At 41.2% G+C, this 23510-nt stretch overlaps 2 protein-coding genes across 3 annotated transcripts in view; both read right to left on the reverse strand.

Annotated features, from left to right (window-relative positions):
- Positions 1–328: 328 nt before the first annotated feature.
- rmc1 (regulator of MON1-CCZ1) lies at positions 329–9943 on the reverse strand. Its single transcript, XM_035413402.1, has 20 exons — positions 9731–9943; positions 9503–9579; positions 9300–9384; positions 9138–9194; positions 8952–9038; positions 8141–8281; positions 7734–7837; positions 7506–7595; positions 7300–7405; positions 6860–6968; positions 6285–6329; positions 5871–5924; positions 4770–4898; positions 3942–4048; positions 3211–3330; positions 2526–2603; positions 2276–2380; positions 1747–1815; positions 1040–1265; positions 329–668 (listed from the first exon to the last, which is right to left on the reverse strand). The coding sequence occupies exons 1-20, from the start codon at positions 9827–9829 to the stop codon at positions 589–591; spliced, it is 1968 nt and encodes a 655-aa protein (XP_035269293.1). The 5' UTR covers positions 9830–9943; the 3' UTR covers positions 329–588.
- A 2323-nt stretch (positions 9944–12266) lies between these two features.
- Positions 12267–23510, reverse strand: part of LOC118225251 (epidermal growth factor receptor-like) — a 47591-nt gene continuing 36347 nt past the window's right edge. For both annotated transcript variants that reach the window (XM_035413400.1, XM_035413401.1), the window contains exons 17-28: positions 23090–23231; positions 22206–22328; positions 21607–21705; positions 20778–20963; positions 20249–20404; positions 19624–19699; positions 18235–18381; positions 17683–17780; positions 17226–17372; positions 16256–16291; positions 15964–16057; positions 12267–15268 (exon numbers count right to left, since the gene is read on the reverse strand). In XM_035413400.1, coding sequence (XP_035269291.1) covers positions 14919–15268; positions 15964–16057; positions 16256–16291; positions 17226–17372; positions 17683–17780; positions 18235–18381; positions 19624–19699; positions 20249–20404; positions 20778–20963; positions 21607–21705; positions 22206–22328; positions 23090–23231 — 1654 coding nt within the window. In that variant the 3' untranslated portion in view covers positions 12267–14918. The remainder of the gene's footprint in view (positions 15269–15963; positions 16058–16255; positions 16292–17225; positions 17373–17682; positions 17781–18234; positions 18382–19623; positions 19700–20248; positions 20405–20777; positions 20964–21606; positions 21706–22205; positions 22329–23089; positions 23232–23510) is intronic.

The following is a 23510-nucleotide window of genomic DNA, read 5'->3' on the forward strand; positions in this document are numbered from 1 at the left end:
TTACTGAGCTTCATGTTTCACCTGAAACATAGTCTGTGAGAGAAATTACACAGTCCAGAATAAGATCTGTTTTAACCTGGCCAGATTTCTGGATTTCTGGCAACTTTTGGTCTTAATTGGCCCGAACATTCACGCCATCTGACATTTTAGCCGTCTTCATTGAGTGGATGATTTTATCTTGTTGGTTAATTTTAACAGAAAAGCCACTGTGCAGTCAAATTCTAAATCTCCAAATTGTGTCTCTGTGCCACCCACCTGTGCTAAAAGACCCTTCTTGGCGCCACACAGCATATTCACATTAGGTCATGCATAGACAAAGAGCAGTAACTATTGTTTCAAAGGTCATATTAGAGGTTAGGATTTATTTGCATAAAAATACCATATTAGGCCAATACACCATAAGCTATCCACTTACGTGCTTACGTGCCATGTGAGGTTCATCGTTCACCAAGATGATTTTCTCCTTGGCAAAATCACATGTAAATATGTACATAACTTTATTCAGCAATATGCATTTTTATAAAAGAGGTTGCATCCAGTAAATACATTTATACAGGCTGTAACAAACTGCAAGGGACGCAAGACTGTTTAAACTGTTAGAGGCTTCATTAAGGCTTGTTCCCCAAACACTTGCTTGAAGTAAGTGGTATGTTCCTCACAGTGTTCTCCTGTTGGAAGAAAAGATAAGATGTTAACATGAATCCAATTAATTGTATTGCATCAAGAAAAATATATGGCTATATATTTATATATATAGTGCATTTCCCTGGACCCAGTGGCAGAATGGGGAATTCCACCAGAGTTTTATTTGTAGACGAGTAGCTGTCCTGATTAAAATGAGGTCTAAACCACTGGAAGACCCTGGTATGGTAACATTTAATGTAATGTAATTTCAGTGTAGCTGTAATTTCACTTGCTGAAAACTCACTAACAAACTATCCTTTTGCCCAATGTATGCAAAGTAGCCTCACCAAAATTGTAAGCCTGTGTACTTTTGTTTAAACTGAAGCAAAACATTTTATTTCACGTATCCAACCACCTGGGGTGAAGTTCGGACTCCCCCGTAGTCGCTGATTCCTCTGTTCAAAGAACCTGAAGATGGTGTAGAAGAGCAGCTGGTCCTTGGTCTGGCGTGCGGCATCCAGGAACTTGCGCGCGGAGATGTTGTCATGGCCACCCACGCTCCGGATGAAGCGCAGAGCCCCCAGAACCTGCTGCTTGGACAGCAGCACCTCCACAATCTCATCATTGGCTGTCGACAGCCTCTGTTGGCACATGGGAATAACGCACTCACACAGGAGCCGGTGGAAATGCTACCAATGTGACCTTAAAGACATACTATGCAGATGCAGATTGTTTACCTTGAAAATATTATTTAAGAAACCATGCAAAGGCATATCTATGATGCACTGGCAATCTTGTCTTTTCACGCTTCAGGCAAATTTATGCACCTTTTACTCTACATAGATATTTAATTTGAACAATGGTAAATGGACTGCATTTATATAGCGCTTTTATCCAAAGCGCTTTACAATTGATGCCTCTCATTCACCAGAGCAGTTAGGGGTTAGGTGTCTTGCTCAAGGACACTTCGACACGCCCAGGGCAGGGTTTGAACCGGCAACCCTCTGACTGCCAGACAATTGGTCTTACCTCCTGAGCTATGTCGCCCAATGTTTGTTGTAGACACATAAGACACTGCACTGCCATGAGATGTTGGAATTGTTCCTTGGCGGCAAGCCTTACCTTCAGCATATCCAAGGACAGCTGGTGAGCTGGGGGGTAGGTGCTCTCTAGTGACAACAACAGGCAGGCCTGGGGGGGGGGGGGGAGAACACTGGTGTCACACTGAGCTGCCTCACAAGCAAATCTTAATTTCATTTTCAAATTTTCCTCCTTGGAGAATTTTATTGGAGCCCTGGAGTGATGGCAAGTTCATGGTTTTTGTTCCTTTGAAGTATTACATTTTGTAATTAATTCAAGTGTGGTGCCAAATTAACACTATGTACCATGTAGCACATGGTAAACCGTACAGCATAATGACGGATTAAATTCTGTAGTATAAAAAACAAATTATCAATTATCTGAAATAAGAAGCAACTCCGATCCAGGACAAAGGTTCCAAACCTTGACTCAACCCCTTCTCTCACTTCAGTACAGTTGGTTGACAGCCTTTCCTTCTGAAGTCGAGGCGCGCGCGCGCCATTTTGTGTCTTTACACCCGTGCTACACTTATTCACTGCCCTTAAGGACAACAAATTAACGTGAAACTCACCAGGGGCTTTGAGTCACTGAGGACATGGTACTGAAGGAACTGATGCAGCATGTAGAAGAGGTTGTGATGGACCAGGGTTTTGATGACCAGCTCATAAAGATAGTGCTGGAATAGAACAACACACAGTCAGTGTTTCAGTGTAGAGGTGAGTGGATAACTTCATTATTTTTTTGTGTGACTTGGACCCATTATTCCAAACTAATTCCACCATGCTGATTGGTATTGATAATACGCTTCCCAGCTGAAGTACCTGCACTGTGATCTGAAACTGGTTGAGCGAGCGGATGTACTCCATCAGCACGGCGATGACGAACCTGTGGGACACGTCCTGTCCAGAGAGATAACACAACACATTCAGCTCTGCTGAGCCCACACGGCTATGCTGCTCTCCTGATTTTACTTCCTCCAGACCATAAATTCATTTGATTTCCAGGTTAAATGACTGCTGAAGATGCAAAGAGCAGTTTCACTAGCATAGTGGGTTACGCAAATCAGCTCTTTGGCATAGACCCAAGATCCCATAAGAGATTCCTTTGAACTCAATTTTTTGGAAAAAGTTACAGCCCTGCTCTACACCTTCTGCATAAGAAAGTCAGTATTCTCTTGGCAGATGCTTCTTAGGGTGAGCATTTCAGTGCAGTGGTACACTAAGCACAAGAGGTTATCTGATTGGCTATGCTTGACCAGCTTCAACACATCCACTGATAATATCTTCATTCTGATCCAGCGCATTTTCCACATGCGTCATGTGCTGCCAGCCATTCACTCCTTGTCTCTGGTCACGAAAATTCCAAAATTCAGTAGCCACGCCCAGTGTGCCCCATGTGCTGTACTACTGACTGCACCCACGCACCCTGCACTGTGCACCATTGATTGCGGAATATAGAGCAATCTATATAGAGCAATCATTCTTTCATGGTCAACAATGATCTCACCTTCCTCTCCGTGAACACAGACAAGACGTGGGTGTACATGTCAGACTGGTCGATGACTGCCTGTGTGCGGACTGGTCTCCTGTGAGTGATGCCCCCGCGACTTGGACCGGACTCCACTGCCTGTACAGAAGACAAGTACACAAGGTGACAGCCAATATCATTTTTTTTCACTTGAACAGCATTGGTAGCTCTAAACATAGATACAGATAAGCTATGAGATAGCACCTAACTTACAACATAGCTATAAGGTAAACACTGTGCTAAATACATCAGCTAACTAACTAACATTTTCTAGCAATGTTGGCTACACAGTCTGGGGCGATAAATTCCCACAGAAATCGAACAAGCACGATAATGACCTGTCCAGCAGAAATACTGCAAGCTCAGCATCACGCTGTTGTAGTCAAAGGTGGAACTGGTAATTTTGGAAGATTTTACTCTATGGTATCTCTGCTCTGCTCTTAACTGTGTAGCCTGCTCTGATAGTGGCGTAAACCTGCAATGATTGACAGGCTGAGAGCTGTCCCGATTGGTTGTTAAGGTTCAACCACACTGCGGCAATAAGAGAGACCTGATTTTTTTTTCTTAGAACTTTATTGATATCTGTTGGAATGTGAAAGAAATGTAACCAAATATGAACAAAAGTTTTCAAAAAAAAAAAAACTTACACACTGCACCTTTAATTTGGCAAACCATTTTGAATGTGACTCCAGATTGAGAAAAACACTCACCATGGTATAGCTCTGTTCTGCCTCCAAGTAGTCTTTGTAGACCAGGTTGAGCTTGTCAAAGACAGTGGCCACCACTGGAAGGTTACCCTTCTCTCCTCCATCGAGCACTATGAACAAAAGCATGCATAAGCACCACACACTTTCTATGACCCTATGGTATATTAGGGAACAAGAAACTAAGCACCTCAAAATAATTGCATGGTAATATCCTTCAAAACAGAACTTGGTCTGAAGAATAAGAAAAAATAACACATACAATCCTTAAAATGAAGATTTTGAGAGAAAATATTTCCCCATAAGTAAACATATTTATTTATTTTTTGTGCCATTTTCTCCCCAATTTAGTCGTTATACCAATTCCCCGTGTGTATCACAGTCCTGGTCGATGCACTATCCTCTGTCAGTCTGGGGAGGGTGTAGACTACCACATGCCAGCCTCCGAGACATGTGGATTCGCCAACCGCTTCTTTTCACCTGACAGCGAGGAGTTTCAGTGGGAGAGCGTAATGCGTGCGGAGATCTCCCCCAGATCCCCTCCCTGCTGAACAGGCGCCCCGACCAACCAGTAGAAGTCGCTAATGCAATGATCAGGACTCATACCCTCACCGGCTTCCCACCCGCAAACACCACCAATTGTGTTCGTAGGAACTTCTGACCAAGCTGGAAGTACCGCTGCCGGGGATTGAACCCGGGTCTCTGCGGTGGTAGGCGAGTGCTTATACCTCTACACTACCCAGACGGCCAAGAAAACATATTTTTCTAATGAAGCTATCATTTTTATATTTTGTAAAGTGCCCTTTCTGCTTTTATTTGATAATGGATACATACTTTGCGAGCACACTGACAGGATGACCATCTTGCAGTCGCGTCTGTGCAGTAAGAAGTCCATCAGCTTTCCCTTGTCTTGCAAGAGGTTGACTGCAGGCTGCAGCTTTATTTGCAGATACCAGAGATATCCTGAGCTCACAAAGAGAAATGGGTTACTGAAGTTACTAAACAGAAAGAACCACAGAGATTCTTACAGAAATGGGAACAGAGGTTACTGCCATAGATACATTGACATCACAGTAAGAACTTTGTTACGGTCCCAAAGGAGGAGAGCTACTCTCTTCTTCTTCTTCTCAATCAGAGGTGGTGGTAATAGGTGACCTCAACTTAGACGGGCTAAGTGATGTATCCAGTAACCTCAAAGAACATTGCTTTCATTAAGATTTTTCACAATTAATCACCAAAACCACATGTCAAGAATCTTAAAGATATGAGTAAATCTACCTTACTTGATCTTATCCTTTGTAACAAGCCTGAAATATGTCATCAGTGGCATGTTTGACCTTGGTATGAGTGATCACTGCCCAATAGCTTGCATAAGGGATGACAGACAGATGTCTAAAATGGAATTTTAGAATATTTTTCATGACCAAGTCATCCTCTATGACCTCACGGTGAACTAACTATCCTTGAGCTATTTTATTGGGGTGGCAGGTATGCCATTCCACCAAGTTAGGCCTTGGTGGGGCGGCATGCCCCATACCTATACAGCACTGAGAGTTTTGCACTGGTTTGCTATTTCAAATAACTATTCACGCTATTTCAAATAAAAAAATTAATTCTGGGTTCTAGCCTATGATCCGTCACCTATGATCTCACTGGCTTTCTTTATTCCACCAGTTTACAGTAGACTGACCTATTAACTAATTCAGCGATTAAGCTGATAATTAACAATCAACAATCATTATTAAATTAATTAAAATGTAAAATATATTTTATATGTAGGTTAAGTGAGGGGTTCCAGCATGCAGTACCACTTGTGTTCAGTATTCAGAGTGCTGAGCCTTTCAACAAGGGCATTGTCTGTTGGAACCACTATATTCAGAAAATAAATATATTTTTAGTTCATCCTTTACTTTGTCTGACAAATGCAACGATTACCTTCGCTGGCACTGATGATGATGTCTGGCTGAAACACACTCCAGGTAGAGGAGTCTGAATGTCAAAGGAAATCCCAATTATGTGCAATATAAGCACAGATTTATGAACACTATTTTTTAATCAAGTACAGCAAGATTGATGAGCTATGGTCATGATCACCTCTTTTTCAGAGTCTAAAATAAGAAATAATAGACAGATCATTTGAGAAAGATCATTTTACACAATTGAGTTATTAAATCACTAAACTTGATTTTTCTCACAATATAAATTACTGACCAGAGCTTTAGTCGACAAAAATATCTGATACATTTTAGGTACCCTAGCACGCTCCCGGCAAAACATGCCGTCATGTTTATCTATCCTCAATGTGGTGTCCGTGATGCAGCACACGCTGCTCCAAAAAAAAAAGGATACAGAGCTCACAACGTACTGGACCCTGGGAGGCCACAGCAGCAGGACCTTGAAAGAAAGAAAGAAGGACAGATAATTAAGCTTTAGAGTTAGTTATTCATGAAGTTTTAATGGGCAGTCGCAGACAGTCATGACGTATGTGAATAAGCTCATTCAGAGAGTTATGAAGTATGCGAGTAGACGGAGTTACAGAGTCATGATGTATGTGAATAAGCTTATTCAGAAAGTTATGAAGTATGCAAGTAGACAGAGTCACAGAGTCATGATGTATGTGAATAAGCTTATTCAGAAAGTTATGTAGTATGCGAGTAGACAGAGTCACTGATGGTCATGATGTACGTGAACAAGCTACTTCAGAGAGTTATGAAGTATGCAAGTAGACAGAGTCTTAGACAGTCATGAAGTGTGTGAATAAGCTACTTCAGAGAGTTATGAAGTATGCGAGTAGACAGAGTTACAGACAGTCATGATGTACGTGAATAAGCTAATTCAGAGAGTTATGAAGTATGCGAGTAGACGGAGTTACAGACGGTCTTCGTGTACGTGGCTGTGTAAAGGACGGGCGAGGCACCTCGTACCAGTCAGCGGAATCTTATAAGGGTGGATGGAGAGGGCAGGGAGGACTGGCTGGTGGATATTCAGGACGCTGTCTGGGTCCTTCAGCTTGATGTCAAATATAATGGATGTCTAAAGGCATTAATAAAAAATTTGTTTATACACAATTTTTTTTTTAATCATGAGTAAGTCAAGGTGTTCGTCAGGAGCCACAGGTCTCATGGATTCTTTTGCCTTTTTTTTGGCAGTTCCATGACTTTCCCCATTTTTAAAATTTATTTATTTAATTTTTTTTTTTTTGCCATTTCTGTGATTTCCCCCATTTTCCATGCTCTCTGTGATTATTTGACAGCTTTGGATGATAAATAACAAGCACAGTGTAATCAATATATTTTGTATAGGCCTTAGCCCTTTAACCATATTAACAAATGCAGTGAGAGGCAAAGTGTGTCCATTTTCTCACCTGAGAGCTCTGGTGATGTACCACCACTAGATTGTCCACCACGTTAAGAGCAAACTTCCCTGTAGTGTTCAGCTTCAGCACGTGGGTCTTCTTACAGGGGCCCTCCCTGCATTAACAAAAGAAGAGTGTTCAAAGTCATTTCCCATTCATATCTATTTCCAGTACAAGCTTTGAAAAAACTGCAAATCAACTTGGGCGGTAGCTACCTGGGAAGGTGATAGAGGACCACTTCAGCACCTGGACTGTTGGCTACTCTGGAGTGATGCTTCAGGTACATGACATAAAGTTGGCCATAGCTGTGGATGCAGGCATATCAGAAGTGGGCAAAAAACAATGGCTAGCATGAATAAAACAGACCATCAATTAATGAGCAAAACATTTACAATGTATGGAAAGAGAATGCAAAGTTTAAATCCTAAATAGCTGTCACTCACATTGTCGCCACGGCAATGTCCCGCTCTGACAGGCTAAGCTTGGCTGGTTTGGGGACCACCGGCAGCTCAATCTCAAATTTTGACATTTTGGACATTGTTGCACTCTGGTTGCAATCAAGAGAAGGAATTAGCACAGTGGGGGGGGGGGGGGGGGGGGAAAGGAAATCGAAATATAAGAAACAACAAAAAAACATGGAATGCAAGGATGAGTTTAATAATATCCTCTCAAAACATAAATACCTCTATCAGAAACCATTTTATTATGCATAAGTCTTTTAAAGGGGCAGCATATATATTTCAGCTTACACATTACAAACATCCACCAAACTATCTTATAACACCCATGTTTCGAGCACTTTCAGGAGATACACATAGGGAATGTTGTGTGCGTGGAAGCCTTCACTGACCTTGAAGGAAAAGGGCTGCAGCACATTACCCTGCACAGTGGTGGACAGCAGGATGACTGAGGTCTCTGGGCAGTACATGTACCAGTTCACATTAATGCTCTGACTCTTCAGAAGCTTCAGACTGCGCTTATCTGGCTGCACCTGCAGAGAAAGAGACCCATGCATCGTCATCATCATCATCATCATCATCATTTTTATTCCTCATCCATTTTGGTTCGTACCCTTATTCCTGGGCCAATTACATGCCTTTTGAAAATACAGTTATAGTGAAAATACAAGTTATAGTGAAAAGGCTATCACAAATATTAAAGCAATACCACTTACTACTTTAGTAAGTACAGCAACAAGCATGCAGCTTGGAATGTACCAAATGCAAAATCTTACCATTGCTGCATCAATCAAGGAAGATGTCATTTAAGTTAGAACATTGGTCTAGTTGTTAAAACAAAAAGGTGCACCATTGTATGCATACAAGACTTCTTTTTCATTTATACTGATCTTTATCACTGATAAGTATTTAGCCGTTCAGCATTTAACTGTATAAATCAGGCATCACTGTATATCCTTTTACTCCTTTTACTTTAAATTTTATTCCACAAGTGAGTATGTGGGTTAATAAGAACATAATTCTGCAGTTCAATTAGAAGGGATGAACACATGGCATGCACACAATTAGTTAATGCCACAATTAGTCAATAAAATAAAACTGACTTGAAGATATAGACCAACAGTGCAACAGTCCAGACCAGCTATTAACCAGTCCTGGAGAAATCTGACCAATCCTACAGCGCATAAACGTAAGGGGACTTACCTGATAGAACTCTATTCCCTGGTCGGTGATGAAAACTATTTCATTCCAGTTGGTCCAACAAAACCCCAGGACAGAAGCATTCTTGGACTGCAGCGCAAGACACATGAAAGATCAAACGTTAAACAGTTAAGCAAACATTTAATACGTCCAAACCAGCAATATGAAATTGTTGCAGTGGCTAAATACCTTGCACTCCTGGGAGTATTCCAAGTGTGGGAGATCAGGGATGAAGTTAATGAAGTCCTAAAAGAGAGTGAATTAGTTCTGTATATTAGAGTCAGAATGAGAGTCCATTGATGAATTATTTGAATATAACGTGTATCGCATGTATTTTTAAATAGTTCTTACCACCGACTTTGGCGTTCTCTGGACAGCTAAAATCTTGTTTCCGAAAGAAAACTTGATACATTTCACTTCGCCTTTGTCATCCATTCTGGATAGATAGATAGACAGACAGACCGATTGATAGATAGATAGATAAACAACCAGTTATCTTCTCCAGTGAGAACTACTGAGCCAAGGCCTAAAAGTTGCAGATGTTAAAATTGTACCTGAATGCAATCGAATTTTTGTCGTCCGGTCCCTTGACCACAACCCCCGTGGCACCCCCTGATCGAACAGCGAACACCTTTCAAAACAAACAATGATATTACAGCCCAAACACACTGCCAAAAACAGCAAATGTTGAACATTCAAAAGTTCGTAGCCACTATGTTAAAATCCGGCATCATAAAGGTGACAATTCATAAGATCCTGAGCGTGGCTCAACACAGAATTACCTGCTTATTTGCTTCATCGAAAAACACATTGTTGACATTTGACGCATTTTCAAATTGCACCGGGTTTTCGCAAAGTTCGAGGTAATGTTCTTCACTCATCGCGCCGAGAATACTGTTGATTCTTTCCCCAGACTTCTGATGGCACTTGGCCTGTGGTAATATCACAGATCAGTGGGAAATGTCTTATCCCCTGCCCTAGTTCCTGTTTTTCTTAATCACGTGATTACTGTTCCGTCAGCTTGCCTCTTAAAGTCGCAGGACACAGTACAATTTTAAGCTCAGCTAAAAACGCATTCTCTTATTGCTTTTAGGTGTAAAATCAAACACGGGGACTAATTGCAGATTTTCTTCCTTATATATCATAAAGATGTATACATTTCTTCAGTGACTTCCTTACAGTAGACTTAAAGGTTTCTGGTTATCAATTTAATTTAATCATCTCAATCTGAGTCTGTCATTCATTGTGTGACTTCAACAATAAAGGAAACTGAATCCAGAGGGAGGTTGAGTGACAAAACTAGGCAGCTGAGAAGTGCCTGAAAAACAGATGAAATGCAGAAACAGTAGTAATAATAATGATGATGTCTAGCACTGCAGTCTCAACAGCCAGTTAGCATGGTCAAAGTGAGCACACATACCTTAAATTTGCCTGTTTATCCATTAATTGACTGTAACCCTTCCATTGGACAAGCTAAATTTAAATCACACATATTTATTAACAAAACTGCGAAGAACATGTTTTCCTCAATAGAAACATCTCCTTAACAGATAAGGCTAAAGGGTAATTACACCCTAGATCACTTTTTAAAATTTTCTTTAGCTGTATTTGTATGTGTTTGTATGCCTACTTTATAATGAAACATTTTAATTCATGTTGTTTTTTCAACATTTCTGAAATAATATTTTATCAGAAAAAAAAAAACAGGTCAAAAACATCTTGGTGCTGCCCTCCAAGGTTTGAAAAATGCTATCTGCATTATACTCTGATACCGCCCCAATTGTAATATCTGAGTACTTCTGCTTTGTCATGTCGTAGTATCTCCAAATAGAGGTACTACTACATTAATTTCTTGCCACCCAGAAACCGGATTCATAAAATAAACATTTTAATTATTCTTTGCTTGTCCCACAACATGATCTAAGTGGTTTTGACCGTAGTGTGATTGTTGGTGCCAGACGTGGTGGTTCTGGAATCTCTGAAACAGCTGCTTTCTTGGGGTTTTGTGTACTGCGGCCTCTAGAGTTTACAGAGACAGGTATGATAAACAGAAAAAGAAACACCTTGTTAATGAGAGAGGTCAGAGGAGAATGGGCAGACTTGTTCAGGTTAACAGAAAGGCCACAAATGTTCAAATAACAGCTTTTTACGGTGGTGTGCAGAAGGACATGTCTGAATGCACAACACATTGAACCTTGAAGTGGATGGGCAACAGCAGCAGAAGACCATGTCGGCTTCCACTCCTGTCAGCTAAGAATAGGAAGATGTGCACGTGCTCGCCAAAGCTGGAAGATTGAAGATTGTAAGAATGTCGCCTTGTCAGACAAATCTTGATTTCTGCTGTGACATGCAGATGGGAGGGTCCTAATTTGGCATACACAGCATGATTCCATGGATCCCTCCTGCCTTGTATCAACGGTGCAGGCTGCTGGTGGTGGTGGTGTAGTGTGGATGTTTTCTTGGCCCACATCAGGCCCCTTAATAGCAATTGTGCATTACTTGAATACCACATGGCCGGCACAGTCTCCAGATCACAAAAGTATGAATGTGTGGCCGTAAAACCAGCAGGAACTAGGTGATGCTATCGAGTCAGCATAGACCAAAATCCCTAAGGAATGTTTTCAGCCCATTGTTGAACCCATGCCACACAGAAATAATAAAATACATATTAATGGTTGTACAGTAGGTGTTTGATTGGATAGGACAAGACAAGACTAAAGTAGGGCCTACAGTAGACTACTACCCCTAATCTTAAAGTCTGTGCTGAAACACCTTGATGGGGGGCAGGCTGATGTTAGTGTTAGGACTGACCAATTTCATTTCCTGTCTTATGAGACTATCAGGAAATGCAAACATTTCACTTTAAACATACTTAAAAAAAAAAACTTTGCGATTAATTATATTATGGCTTGGCTATGCTCTGTTGTGAGACACGGTCAGAATAATTGGCCTTATTAACTCATAAGAAAGAATCTTCAGCAGTTTAAAAATTAAAAAAAAAAAGATTAATTTTTTATTGCATTTTTGGTCATGTAGCTCAAAATTGTTTTCAGACACACTGTGAACAAAATATTGAAAACTGAATTCTGAAAATGTATTTGGCCAGGCACACCTTACCTGTGCTAAGAGAGGTTAGATGAGAATGGTATGAATAGTATCACTGAGGCTTAAAATGTTTAAGGTACAAATAGTAGCTGCATCTCAAGAAGATGCAATCTCACCAAACACATAATGTTGTTGCTACATCATTAGAGTGGACTGGATCATTGGCTGGACTAGACTTGTGTGAGTACATATTACATTCACTGATCAGTGACAAAGAGTGGAGAGAATTTCTAATAAGGTACGGATGAACATTCAACTCCTTAAACCATAACAGATCCTTCAAAAAACAGAATATAACATCAAAGAATACTTCATAGCTTTTTATATTGATCTGTCTCTTTAGGGTTATACCCTTCTGTTTGGCCACAACTCAAAAAAGATATAAAATGACAACCACTATAATTTATGAATATCCTTCTGAGACTTGCATAAAAAGTTTAATATAAAAATATCTATTTTTCAAATAGATAGAGTTTTTGACATGACTCCACCTTGGATGACAAAACACATTGCAATAAAAAAATATTTTGAAAAATATTATTTATTTTATCTTTATTGAATGTCCCTTGTAGTGTAAGGTTCAGAATAGTAGAATATGCGGTTCTTGAGATTAAGACCAGAGATTCATATCTCCTGCATTGAATTTTCAAGTCTGAGGACAATATACAGCTTACAACAGCTGACAAAAACCGTGATAGAACAAGATGTTCCAAAATTGTGTGATCTATAGAGGCCATTATATTATAGTAGTATCAAATATCCGTGAAGAAATTAATGGCATTACGCAGTGTCTGAGAAGGTGTTGTCTGCCTATATGACAGACACTGTAAATATACTTTGAGGCAAAAGGTCATTTAATAACAATTTAACAAATCAATTGAGCGAATGTGATACATGTGTAGCACAGAGACAATGGGTCTCCACAGGACACATTTCTAGGGTCAAAACAGACACTCACATCTAGCCAGGCCAAAATCCTCATCACGAACACATCATCATAGATCAACTATAATAGCCATGCTTTGTGAAAAATACAACAACAAAGCAAAACACACACATGAAATCCTCATGAAATATGGTAGGAATGCCAAGCTTATTTTTGAAAAGCCCTTTTAACTAGAATTTAACTAGAATAGGTATGTACAGAGTTGTTGAGCTTCAATGCTTTTTAACCTGAGGTGACCTTAGGAACATCCTGACACCCACCTTGTCTCACATGATTCTTTTCAATAGTATGTTCCTGTTAATTTTGGTAATACACCGTATGTTAATATTTATTAAAATATATTTGGCAGGCATAGAAATAATATTTTGGTCAATATGAAGGAATGGTCATATTAATGCAACCTGTGTGGCAAGTAGAGCAGAGAGGTAACAGAGAGTAGTACCGGAGAGTAAGTCAGGGATAAGGGTTAAAACAGTGGTAAGAACACCTACGATATTACAATATCAATGTACAAATAGTGTTTAACTACAGCCATCTGATGAAAAAAAAATATAAACTTCCCAGAGAAATAATTTTTTTTTCACATCTCAGACCAGGGGTGTCAAGTTCAATTGCTCAAAAGTTTGTTCAAACAAAATACCCTGGCTTAAATGGTTCACTTACCTCATACTGCAGTGTGCTATTGTAGCTCATGGGCCGTAAGAAATTAATACTATACTAATTCCACGGTTGGATCTCATATATCCTGGGATACCAAATGCGCAAAGAAATTATGTGCCAAATACATACTCAAATACAAAAAAAAAGATGACCCTGTACAAGTTTTGAAACATTGGTATTGGCATTGTGTACACAATAAAATGTTTAGTGTTAAACCAAACTCATTCAGAGTTTCTACGAGTCCACTAAGACCAGTGTGGACTCATAAACTCTGAGTTTAATTAACACTTGACATTTTACTGTGTGCTGTTCAATACCATTAAATGATAAACCTTCAGCTTAAGGCATACTCGGTTTTATATACCTGTCCTGCCTATCAAGAAAGCTTTCAGTTTGGAATACGTACACAGGTTGTCCCAGCAAGACAAAAAATGCATGGCCAAACACTACATGGCCAAAACTACGTGGACACCTGACATCCAACATCTCATCCAAAATTATGGGCATTAATATGGAGTTGGTCCACCCTTTGCTGCTAAAACAACCTCCACTCTTCTGGGAAGGAAGGCCGTCACTGGAACTAAGGGGCTTAGCCCAAATAATGAAAAACAGCCCCAGATGAAGGGGTGTCCAGATACTTTTGGCCATATACTGTACATTACAGCTTCTTTGAATTTACTTTCTTTCACTGCAAGCTTCTCAGATCTGGATTTTCGTGTACCTCTCCTCTCAATCGTCTTCTCTGGTCATGTTCTGTCACAAGAGATCAGGCACTTGGTTCCTCTCCATTTGTATTTTCAGACAGCAACAAAACAACAGACTAAAACATAAGTGTGGGTCAGCAAAAATAGTGCTGAATTCACAATCTTTAGAACCGACTGTTGGAGCTTACATTTTCAGTTGCAATGACAATGTGTTCTTTCGAGCCAGCATCTCTTGAAGAATCAGTGCCTGTTACTAATAGTGAAATGAGGAAGCCAAAGCAAGTTCCAAAGATTTAGAGACCATCAGAATCTTTTTTTTTTTATAAGAGGATCTTAAAACATAGGCCACAGATAATTTTTGGCACAGGTCTTGTGTTGCTGTCCTCGCTTTGACAAGCAAGGGCTAACACAAGTCAAAGCCGTGAAAGTCACCTCTCCTCAAACTGTCCTCTCGAGCGGTGGGACATTTAAAAGCCTCAAACGTCGACAAACGCTGAGACGATGTCCGTAAGTGTTCTGGCGAGCATCTCTTCTCTGTCCTGACAAGGACAGATGTTAATGGACCTCAGACTGCATGGCGGTCAGGCCCAGGTATTCTGCATTCTCAGCAGTTGGGAGGAAGTGGCCATTGGAGCAGGACTTGCTGACAGGGAAGAAGTCTTCCTGGTAGTCGGGGTTGTCTAGGCTGGTCTGCGGGCCGTACTTCTTCTGGTCTTGACCATAAGGCTGTGGTCGCTGGGCTGTACTGAGGCACTTGGGCCCCAATGCAACATCGCTGAAAGAGTTTTCTGCCTCAGCGTCGTCCAGCCCGCTGGGGGAAGAGAAGTGCTTGTGGGGGGGACCAGGTTCCTGATAGATTGGGTTCATCATATCCGATGGAGTTACCCAATTTTGGTTCTCATACTCTGTAATACAGCAGGTTCAACATCCATGGTTACGCATGAATACAATGGGTAGGATTTCCAGTGGCTAGGTTACTATAGCTAGCATTACAGGTCACGTAAAAGTTGTTTACAGATATACACTATATTGTGTTTGGAAGCATACATGCAAGTTTAGTCGCAATGATGCTACTTCATTTAGAACATGACATTTTTATGTGCCAAACATGTCATTACAAATTGCTTCTTTAAAAGTAGCACTGAAAATAATAGGCAAAAGAATGATCTTATATCATAAATGTCTTCACCAGTGTCATACATTTAATTTTTAATGTGTCATTTCCATATAGTTTCCCAGACATTGAATCTAATATTCATTGCAGAACCTGTGAAGCAGGTCACCTTAAAACCCAACCTGTAGTTCATATACAAGTGTAGCTATATCTCAAAGGAATCATCCATTTCACAATTGTTTTCCTCAGGAACATGTGATCAATCGGTTTGATTCCATCTGTCCAGTAGGTGTCACCCTTGATATGCTACCCTCTGACATTCAGCCCTTTGAGATTTTTGAATGGCACTACTTTAAAGCCTACTTTTGAAAAGTGGGTTACATAAAATGCTTATGATCACTGCTGGTCTGACATGAAAAGCAGAACTGTCACAGTAAATCAACATTGCAAAATGTTGGCAGCTCATCGGTGGCCAAGGATATTTACCTGGAATGGGTTGTAAGTCTCTCTCCAATGACTTATCCGTGGGATCTGTGATGTAGCGCAGGATTAAACTGTTCTCTCTAATTGGGCATCCGTTCTAAGCAACAAAAAAATCTATCAGAAAAAATACTATACTGAAAGCTCACATTATGTGTACTCTAACTCATGCTCATGGCATCAGTTAACCGTGTGCCCACACCCACCGATACACACCACATACACATGCGCGTGCACACACACACACACATACACACACGCACTTGTGTTATATATCTCCATCTTGCGCCTCACTTACCCCATTCCTGTTGTGGCAGGGTCCCATGCTGCCACTCTACAATACAGACCAAAGAGCTTGTGTTAGGCCCACCCTAAATGTACTCCATTTTCCCACACCACACTAATGACTCTATACACCCCAGATGGAAGACTACTCCTTTCTCAGACGTAAGCACTGCCACCTCGAACCAGGAAACACGTAAAACTCAAATCCACAGACCAGACTATGTTTAGTTTTCACGTTGGTCTCACTGAACTTCTAGTGAAAATTTTACTTCATTTAAAGAGGAAAAAAGACTTACCCCAAAATTCAGTCAAACACCCTTAATTTAAGCCAGTTAATTTGTTGAAAGCCGTCACACTTGCAAAATGGTATTTTCACTATATATTTTAATGCGCCTGAGTGAGTCGGTAATTCTGTGACTTGCCGTACACCAAAGTGTAAGGGGCGCCACTTCCGTGTCAGTCAATGTCGCGTGGTGCAGTGCAATTTTGGCAGCTCATCGAGATTTTCGGGTCAGTCCAGTCTGTCATTTGCGTCATTTGCTGCCCACCTGCCCAGACCATATCTACAGCATAGGCGCAGGCCATCGTCCAGCGGCTAATTGCTCATTTTGGAGCTTTCCAATGCAATGCATGCACCATTACAGCCTATTATTCCAGTTTATATAATAAGGTTTTTCTCCACATAGCTTTCATCTTAGTTTCAGTTTACGTTAATAACCTCGCTGTCATCTAGAGGGTATTACTTGGCAGTGAAGCGTACTTTACTTCAAAGCAATTCAATTTCAAAGGGGTAGGCACATGCTGACAGTGTAAAAACGACAACAGAGTTACAGATTAAAGCTTTGGGACTATACACATTAATAAGATTTCACTTTTGCGATTAACCTCAAGAGCACAGGAGCAGGCGTCCCGTGCTCTTGCAATTGCAAAGACCACATTTATTCATGTTTTTTTTTTTGGGGTGATGATGTGAATATGCGTACCGTGGAATTGAAGAACTGGGTGTGGGAGGGGCTAAGAGTGTTAAAGAAGCCATGGTACTCATCTGCATCCACCACATCTTCCATATCCTCCACACTGATCATTGTGCGGTAGTCGTTTGGGCTGGGGAGACGCATGTGCTCCTCATCCTGCGAAGCCACGACAACAACCAATCAGTGAAAACATCACGGTTTCAATAAGAATAACGTGACTAGCTGCTCAGAAAAATGTCCATATTTCAGCAGAAAATATCTGCATGGGAGGCACAGCTTCTAATAAAACTTCCAAGTTTCATGCCGTCTTTGCTCTAGATGTGTTTACTGGATACATTATGCCATCCACAGTGGAGTATTAGTGATGTACAGTGAGGATGACAGAATCAAACATAAAATGGAGACCAACTTCAGAGGCAATGAGATCCCAACAAGTATCTGAAGTGCTGCAATAGGTTTTGGTTACCTGAATGACCAGGTAACGAGAAGGATCCCGGGCCATCTTTGAGAACTCCACGATGAGCTCGCGGAAGCACGGCCTACTGCCCGCATCAATCATCCAGCCTGAGGAGACCAATCAGGGATGAGGATGTAATCACATGGTTAGAGATGTTTTGTTCCTTTGGCGGTTCCTTTGATAAAAGGCATTCAACTCTAGTCCCTCCCTGGCAATCATCAGGCATGACTGCTTAATGCTTTCCAGAAGCTGTGATGTATCCTATATAAAAACTGAATATTATCCAGAGTGACTTACAAAATTGGAGAGACATAAGTTCATTCATCTGATTGAAATAAGCAATAGTGCTCAAGCTGGCAAACAACATTCCCTGAACAGCAAGTGAAAATGCAAAATCAAGTAAAGCACCAGTGCGAGTTAACTATGCTAACCAAGAACCAAAGCACGAATTCTAAATGCATGTGTAGACACCATTGATAACAAGCTTTCAAGAAGAGAAACAGAAAAAAAAAAAACATAAGAAGCTGTGGGTTTCCGGGAGCACCAGGAGGTCTGACTCACACTTGACCATGATCATGTAGACGTCGATGGTGCAGATGGGCGGCTGCGGCAGACGCTCCCCCTTCTCCAGAACCCCGGCAATCTCACTGGCCGGGATGCCATCGTAGGGCTTGGTCCCGAAAGTCATCAGCTCCCAGACGGTAACACCTGAACAAGAGGAAGTGAGCTGCCAATCAGTGGCATACAGGACAGGAAATCTCAGTCAAAGGGATCGTCCCCTGTGACACTTCGCATAGAACGCGTGAAGGTGACACGAGGAGAATGCAGAAGCCCTTTGGGGGATTTCTCAGGTTAAATTACTGCAGCAGCCTTGAACGGTAACTGCACCGATGTACTTCCAGTATATTATTCACTCAGGATGAGTTTTAGTGTGAGTTATGCAGTGTTGTAGTTACGTCACTTAACCTCAAGTCCAAGCAGAGTCTCAAGTGCCCAGTACCCACAATCAAGTCCAGTACACTTAGCCTCCAGTTCACTAGTCAAGTCCAAGTCTGAACAAGTCACAGTGCAAGTCCAATTTAAGAAGTCTGGAATTTTAAAAAGGTCTGGAAGAGTGTGATCAAATTTGAGATTTAAAAAGCTGAGAAAGAGGACCTATAAGTTGGTCAACAGCCCCATAAAACCATCCGTGCAGGTTAATTTGTTTTCTCTTGGAATTCTCTCCATCCTTGACTATTTTTTCTTTATTTTCCAAATTTGTGATAATACTGGATAACACAATAAGTGTAACTAACAACAGAAGGAGCAGTAGTTACCGGACAAGGGGAAAAGTGGGTTAGATGTTTGTGCTTGGGTTTGTGTTTTAATCAGTAACTAATCATTTTTCATTTAGTTTCGTTCTGAGCAAAAACGGTATAATAACATATCAAATGTCCTGCTTGTCATTTGAATTGGGACCCCCCCCCCCCCGCAACCCTAACCCCCTTTACCTTTACTCCACGATAGAATAATTTCGCTACACATCTCATTGTATTTTCGCCAAACAGCATATTGTGTTATTGTGTATAAATTATGAAAAAATAAGCAAAACAAAGTGTAATGGCAAGCATCTGGTGAGCCCCCAGATCTCCAACAGGAGAGGAAACTGCACTAACCACTGCGCTAAACTATCACGACCGTTCGGCCGTCACCTGGGTAAATGAGCCCGTTCCTCCATCAGGACTTCAACATAGCACTTATCTTATCAAAATGGTCCATTTCTACATTTCATTGGAGATCACGTTGCAAATAGCAGCAACGGCCATAGAGTGTTATCGCTCATTCACGAGTACAGGGAGCAAATTTGTGTGTCTGCCCCTTCGTCACGCAAACGTTCTCGCAATGTTTCCATAAAAATACAGCAGAGAGAGAGAGGGAGGACGGTGCCAGCCGGAGGACTCCGTGACGTACCATAGCTCCACACATCACTCTTATGTGTGTACGTCTGATGCAGAATTGACTCCAGGGCCATCCACTTGATTGGCACCTGAGAGAGAGAGAGTCCAGATTCTCACTGTCACAGTTCAGTGCATTTCATACATGCAATAAGCCTCAGAACAAGACCCACTTGTGGCGAAATATACTTGGAATGCATTTGGGTATTATATTAAATTAGTTAAATTGCCTTCAGGGCACAGACTGAAACAAAGACTGACTTTAATGATGATATTTAGGAGTATCCCTTGGAATAAAGGTTGCCTTGTAGCTGACTGTGCTTGGCAAGTGTTCATATATTTGCTGAGCTCATTAAGATGACATTCAGACAAAATTTCTTAAACTGAGAATGCTTACTTTTTCAGGTGGGTATTAGTCTTTAGGATGACTCCCTTTGGGAGCCTGTCACTTGCCCTCTGTATAAGAAATGCATTTTTCTTGTGCCATAATCTGTATTAAATAGTCTTTTATTTTTTCTATATACAGCCTTTCCCTGTCTCTACAGAGATGGCTTTTGGTGGTGAAGGGATATGTGAATGTGGAGGCTTTCAGAAATGAACCGATGAAAACAGAATGGATGTGTTGGGCCAGTTGAGCTAACCTTCCCTCCTTCTGCATGGTACTCCTTCTCATCCGCACTGAGGAGCTTGGTCAGGCCAAAGTCGGTAATCTTCACATGCTGTGGCGTTTTAACAAGCACATTCCTGGCTGCCAGGTCTCGGTGAACCAAGTGACGCTCTTCCAGGTAGCTCATACCCTTGAGGACATGACACGGCCACAGATTTGGTTTTGGAAAATCACAAGCAAACACAGAATGGATACACACACCATGTATCAGTCCATGTTACTGAAATATGAGTGCATGTCAGGGCTCAAGGAGGTGAATTCAGAAGAACGTGGTGGACATACTGTAAGTGAAACAACATCAATGTAGGGTGTTAACACCATTAAGGGATTTACATTTGAGCATTTTTGGGCGTTATATTCTTATGCATAATGCTTAACAATATAATCTTCTAATAAAATCTTAATAAAGTATTTATAACTGCATTATAAATAATTAGCAGGTAGATGTACAACTTATAGAAGCAGGCAAGCTGTGTGTTTCCATTTCTGAGGGTGAACTTCACCTTGGCAATCTGCAGACACCAGTTGAGCAGGTACTGTGAGCCGATATTATCCTTGTTCTCCTTGACATAGTCCAAAAGGCAGCCATACGGCATAAGCTGGGTGATGAGCTGGACACTGGAGGTCAGGCAGATCCCCAAGAGACGACACACATGGGGACTGTCCACACTGGCCATCACGTAGGCCTCCTGAATAGGTGGAAGAAGGTGAGTGTTCCACTGAGAAAAAAGAAGCCCCTTCAAGAATAATGATGTACAGCTCTGACCAACATGTATTTTATAAGTTCATAGCTATACTAGTGAGGGAAGAGCAGAGTTTCTGGCTTGGGTACATACACTACGTGGCAAAAGAATGTGGACACCTGACATCCAACATCTCATCCAAAATTAAGGCCATTAATATGGAGTTGTTCCACCCTTTGCTGCTATAACATCCCCCACTCTTCTTGTAAGGTTTTATACTAGATGTTGGAGCGTTGGTGCAGGGACTTGCATCCATTCAGCCAGAAGAGCATTAGCGAGGTCGGGCACTGATTGGGAAATTAGGCCTGGCTCGCAGTTGGCTTTCCAACTGATCCCAAAGGTGTTGGATGGGGCTGAGGTCAGGGCTCTGTGTAGGCCTAATTCTAACTAAATGTCCAGAGTAGCTAAATACCGAATGAGGAAAAACACAAAATAGCTGCAACAGCACTATGTAGTGGCTACTGTATGATTTCCCCAAACGCTAAGGGGTGCACTCGGTGTAAAGATCATTATAACACTGCCTAATTACTGTTACCATCGATATGGAATCATGGTCTATTTGCACGGTGACACAGGCCAAAAGACTTACATCCAGAATCTCCTTGTTGGCTTTAGGAGATGTGGCCTCTCTTAAGACCTTAATTGCAACAGGGATCTTCACATCCTCTCCTTCCGGAACCCACAGGCCCTGTAGGACAAGAAAAGCCTTGATTCATTTTATTTATGGTGAATAATACAAAGTGTATTTTTTACATGTCAGACATCCTCTCATCGAGAAACATCGAAAAACATGTTTATGAACAGATCTCATAACTGATCACAGGTTCAATAAATGTTCAGGGGTTTGGTACGTTCCACCAGGCCTGAAAAAAATTATAGGGGAAACACTGATATTTCAGGAATGCACTTTCAGTTGGAGGAATGCATTTTAAGTTGGACGAATGTGAAGGAATGTCATAAAAAATAACTGTTTAACTATGTGGCATTACATTGTAATTGTGTAATTAAAATTGTTCATTAGAATGTAAAAATTTCAAAGATGAAATTAAGGAAGCTGAACCACCAAACAATTGGTATCAGCATTGGCGAAGGTTTTCCCTAAATAGTCAGAATCCGTATCGGTCAGAAATATTCATATCGGTGCATCACTAGTTGATATAAAAATACATCTCCATCTACAGTGAATACCTTGTACACAGTTCCAAAGGCTCCAGAGCCCAGAGCCTTGAGTGTCTTGAATTCAGATTCCTTCAGGATTCGGAGCAGAGCTTGGTTGGGAGCCTCTCCACTGGGAGTCAGGGGTTCAACCAGCTAAGGGGACCAAGACAAAATTAAGTTGGCACAGAATTCAACACCTTGCTTCATTAAGAAATTGCAAAAGCACAGCCTCAGCAAATGCGCAACCTTTATTTCAGAGCACCAGAGGTGGGAGTAAGTCAGGCATATGCAAGTCACAATTAAGTCTCAATTAAATGTTAGCCTTCAAGTCTCAAGTGAAATCTCAAGTTATGGTGTTTAGAATCAAGGAAGTCAAGATGACTCTCTGATAAAACTTAGGCAAGCAAGGCAAGTCAAGTCATTGCTCAGGTCAAGCAATTCACAATTCACAAGTTATTCAATTCACAATGAATGTCGCAAGTTGTCTCAAGCAATGAATGCCAAGTCAAAGTCAAGTCAGGTCACTTATTATTTATAGTCAAGCAAGTAGTCAAATTTGAGACTTAAGTCTGACCCAAGTCAAGTCATGTGACTGGAGTCCCCCACCTCTGCAGAGAACATGATAGGTGTTCCTCAAGTTCGCCCAAAATACACTATTAAAATCAGAGCTCTGAATATCATTTGGTTTTGTAATAAATACATTTTAATTGAATTCTAGACGTGATGCCATCATCAAAGTGAAAAAGTACAGTTTTGTATCCGGAATCCTGAAACACACTCATGAAAATTTCAATAAGAACCTGATCACTGAAATATCTAACCCTCAGGCATGCCCTTTTACTGCATCACCGGACGATCAAAGGTGTTCTGATTTTTCCAAAGACGAACGAGCAGGTCAACATTCTGCACTTCACCTCTCTCTCCTGCAGCAGTCTGCGCAGTGTTCTCTTCCTCTTGATGCGACGTCTCCGCAGAAGCACAAAGACGGTCAACGCGACGATGAGGAAGGCCAGCAGCCCGCCGAAAACACCGGCTGCGATTATGGGCAGGCGAGAGCTGCGGTATGCCAAACAAGGGACGCTCACTCCGTCAATTCATTCCATAAGACGCTTACAGCATTTACACAGAAGTGGTGTCAGTAATTCTCTATAAGTACTGTGTGTGTGTACAGTAAATGCTATCGGAACTGAACGGGTAATAATTAAGTTCAGACCGTTTACCAAATAGACAGCTCTAATTACTTTGGAATAGGCTGTGGTACAAATTTTGGAAAGCTGACCATGTGACTAGATGATGCCTTTAATAAGCCTGCAATCTAATGGGGTACTATAGAAT

The sequence above is a fragment of the Anguilla anguilla genome, chromosome 4 (assembly GCF_013347855.1).
Source record: "Anguilla anguilla isolate fAngAng1 chromosome 4, fAngAng1.pri, whole genome shotgun sequence".
Taxonomy (NCBI): domain Eukaryota; kingdom Metazoa; phylum Chordata; class Actinopteri; order Anguilliformes; family Anguillidae; genus Anguilla; species Anguilla anguilla.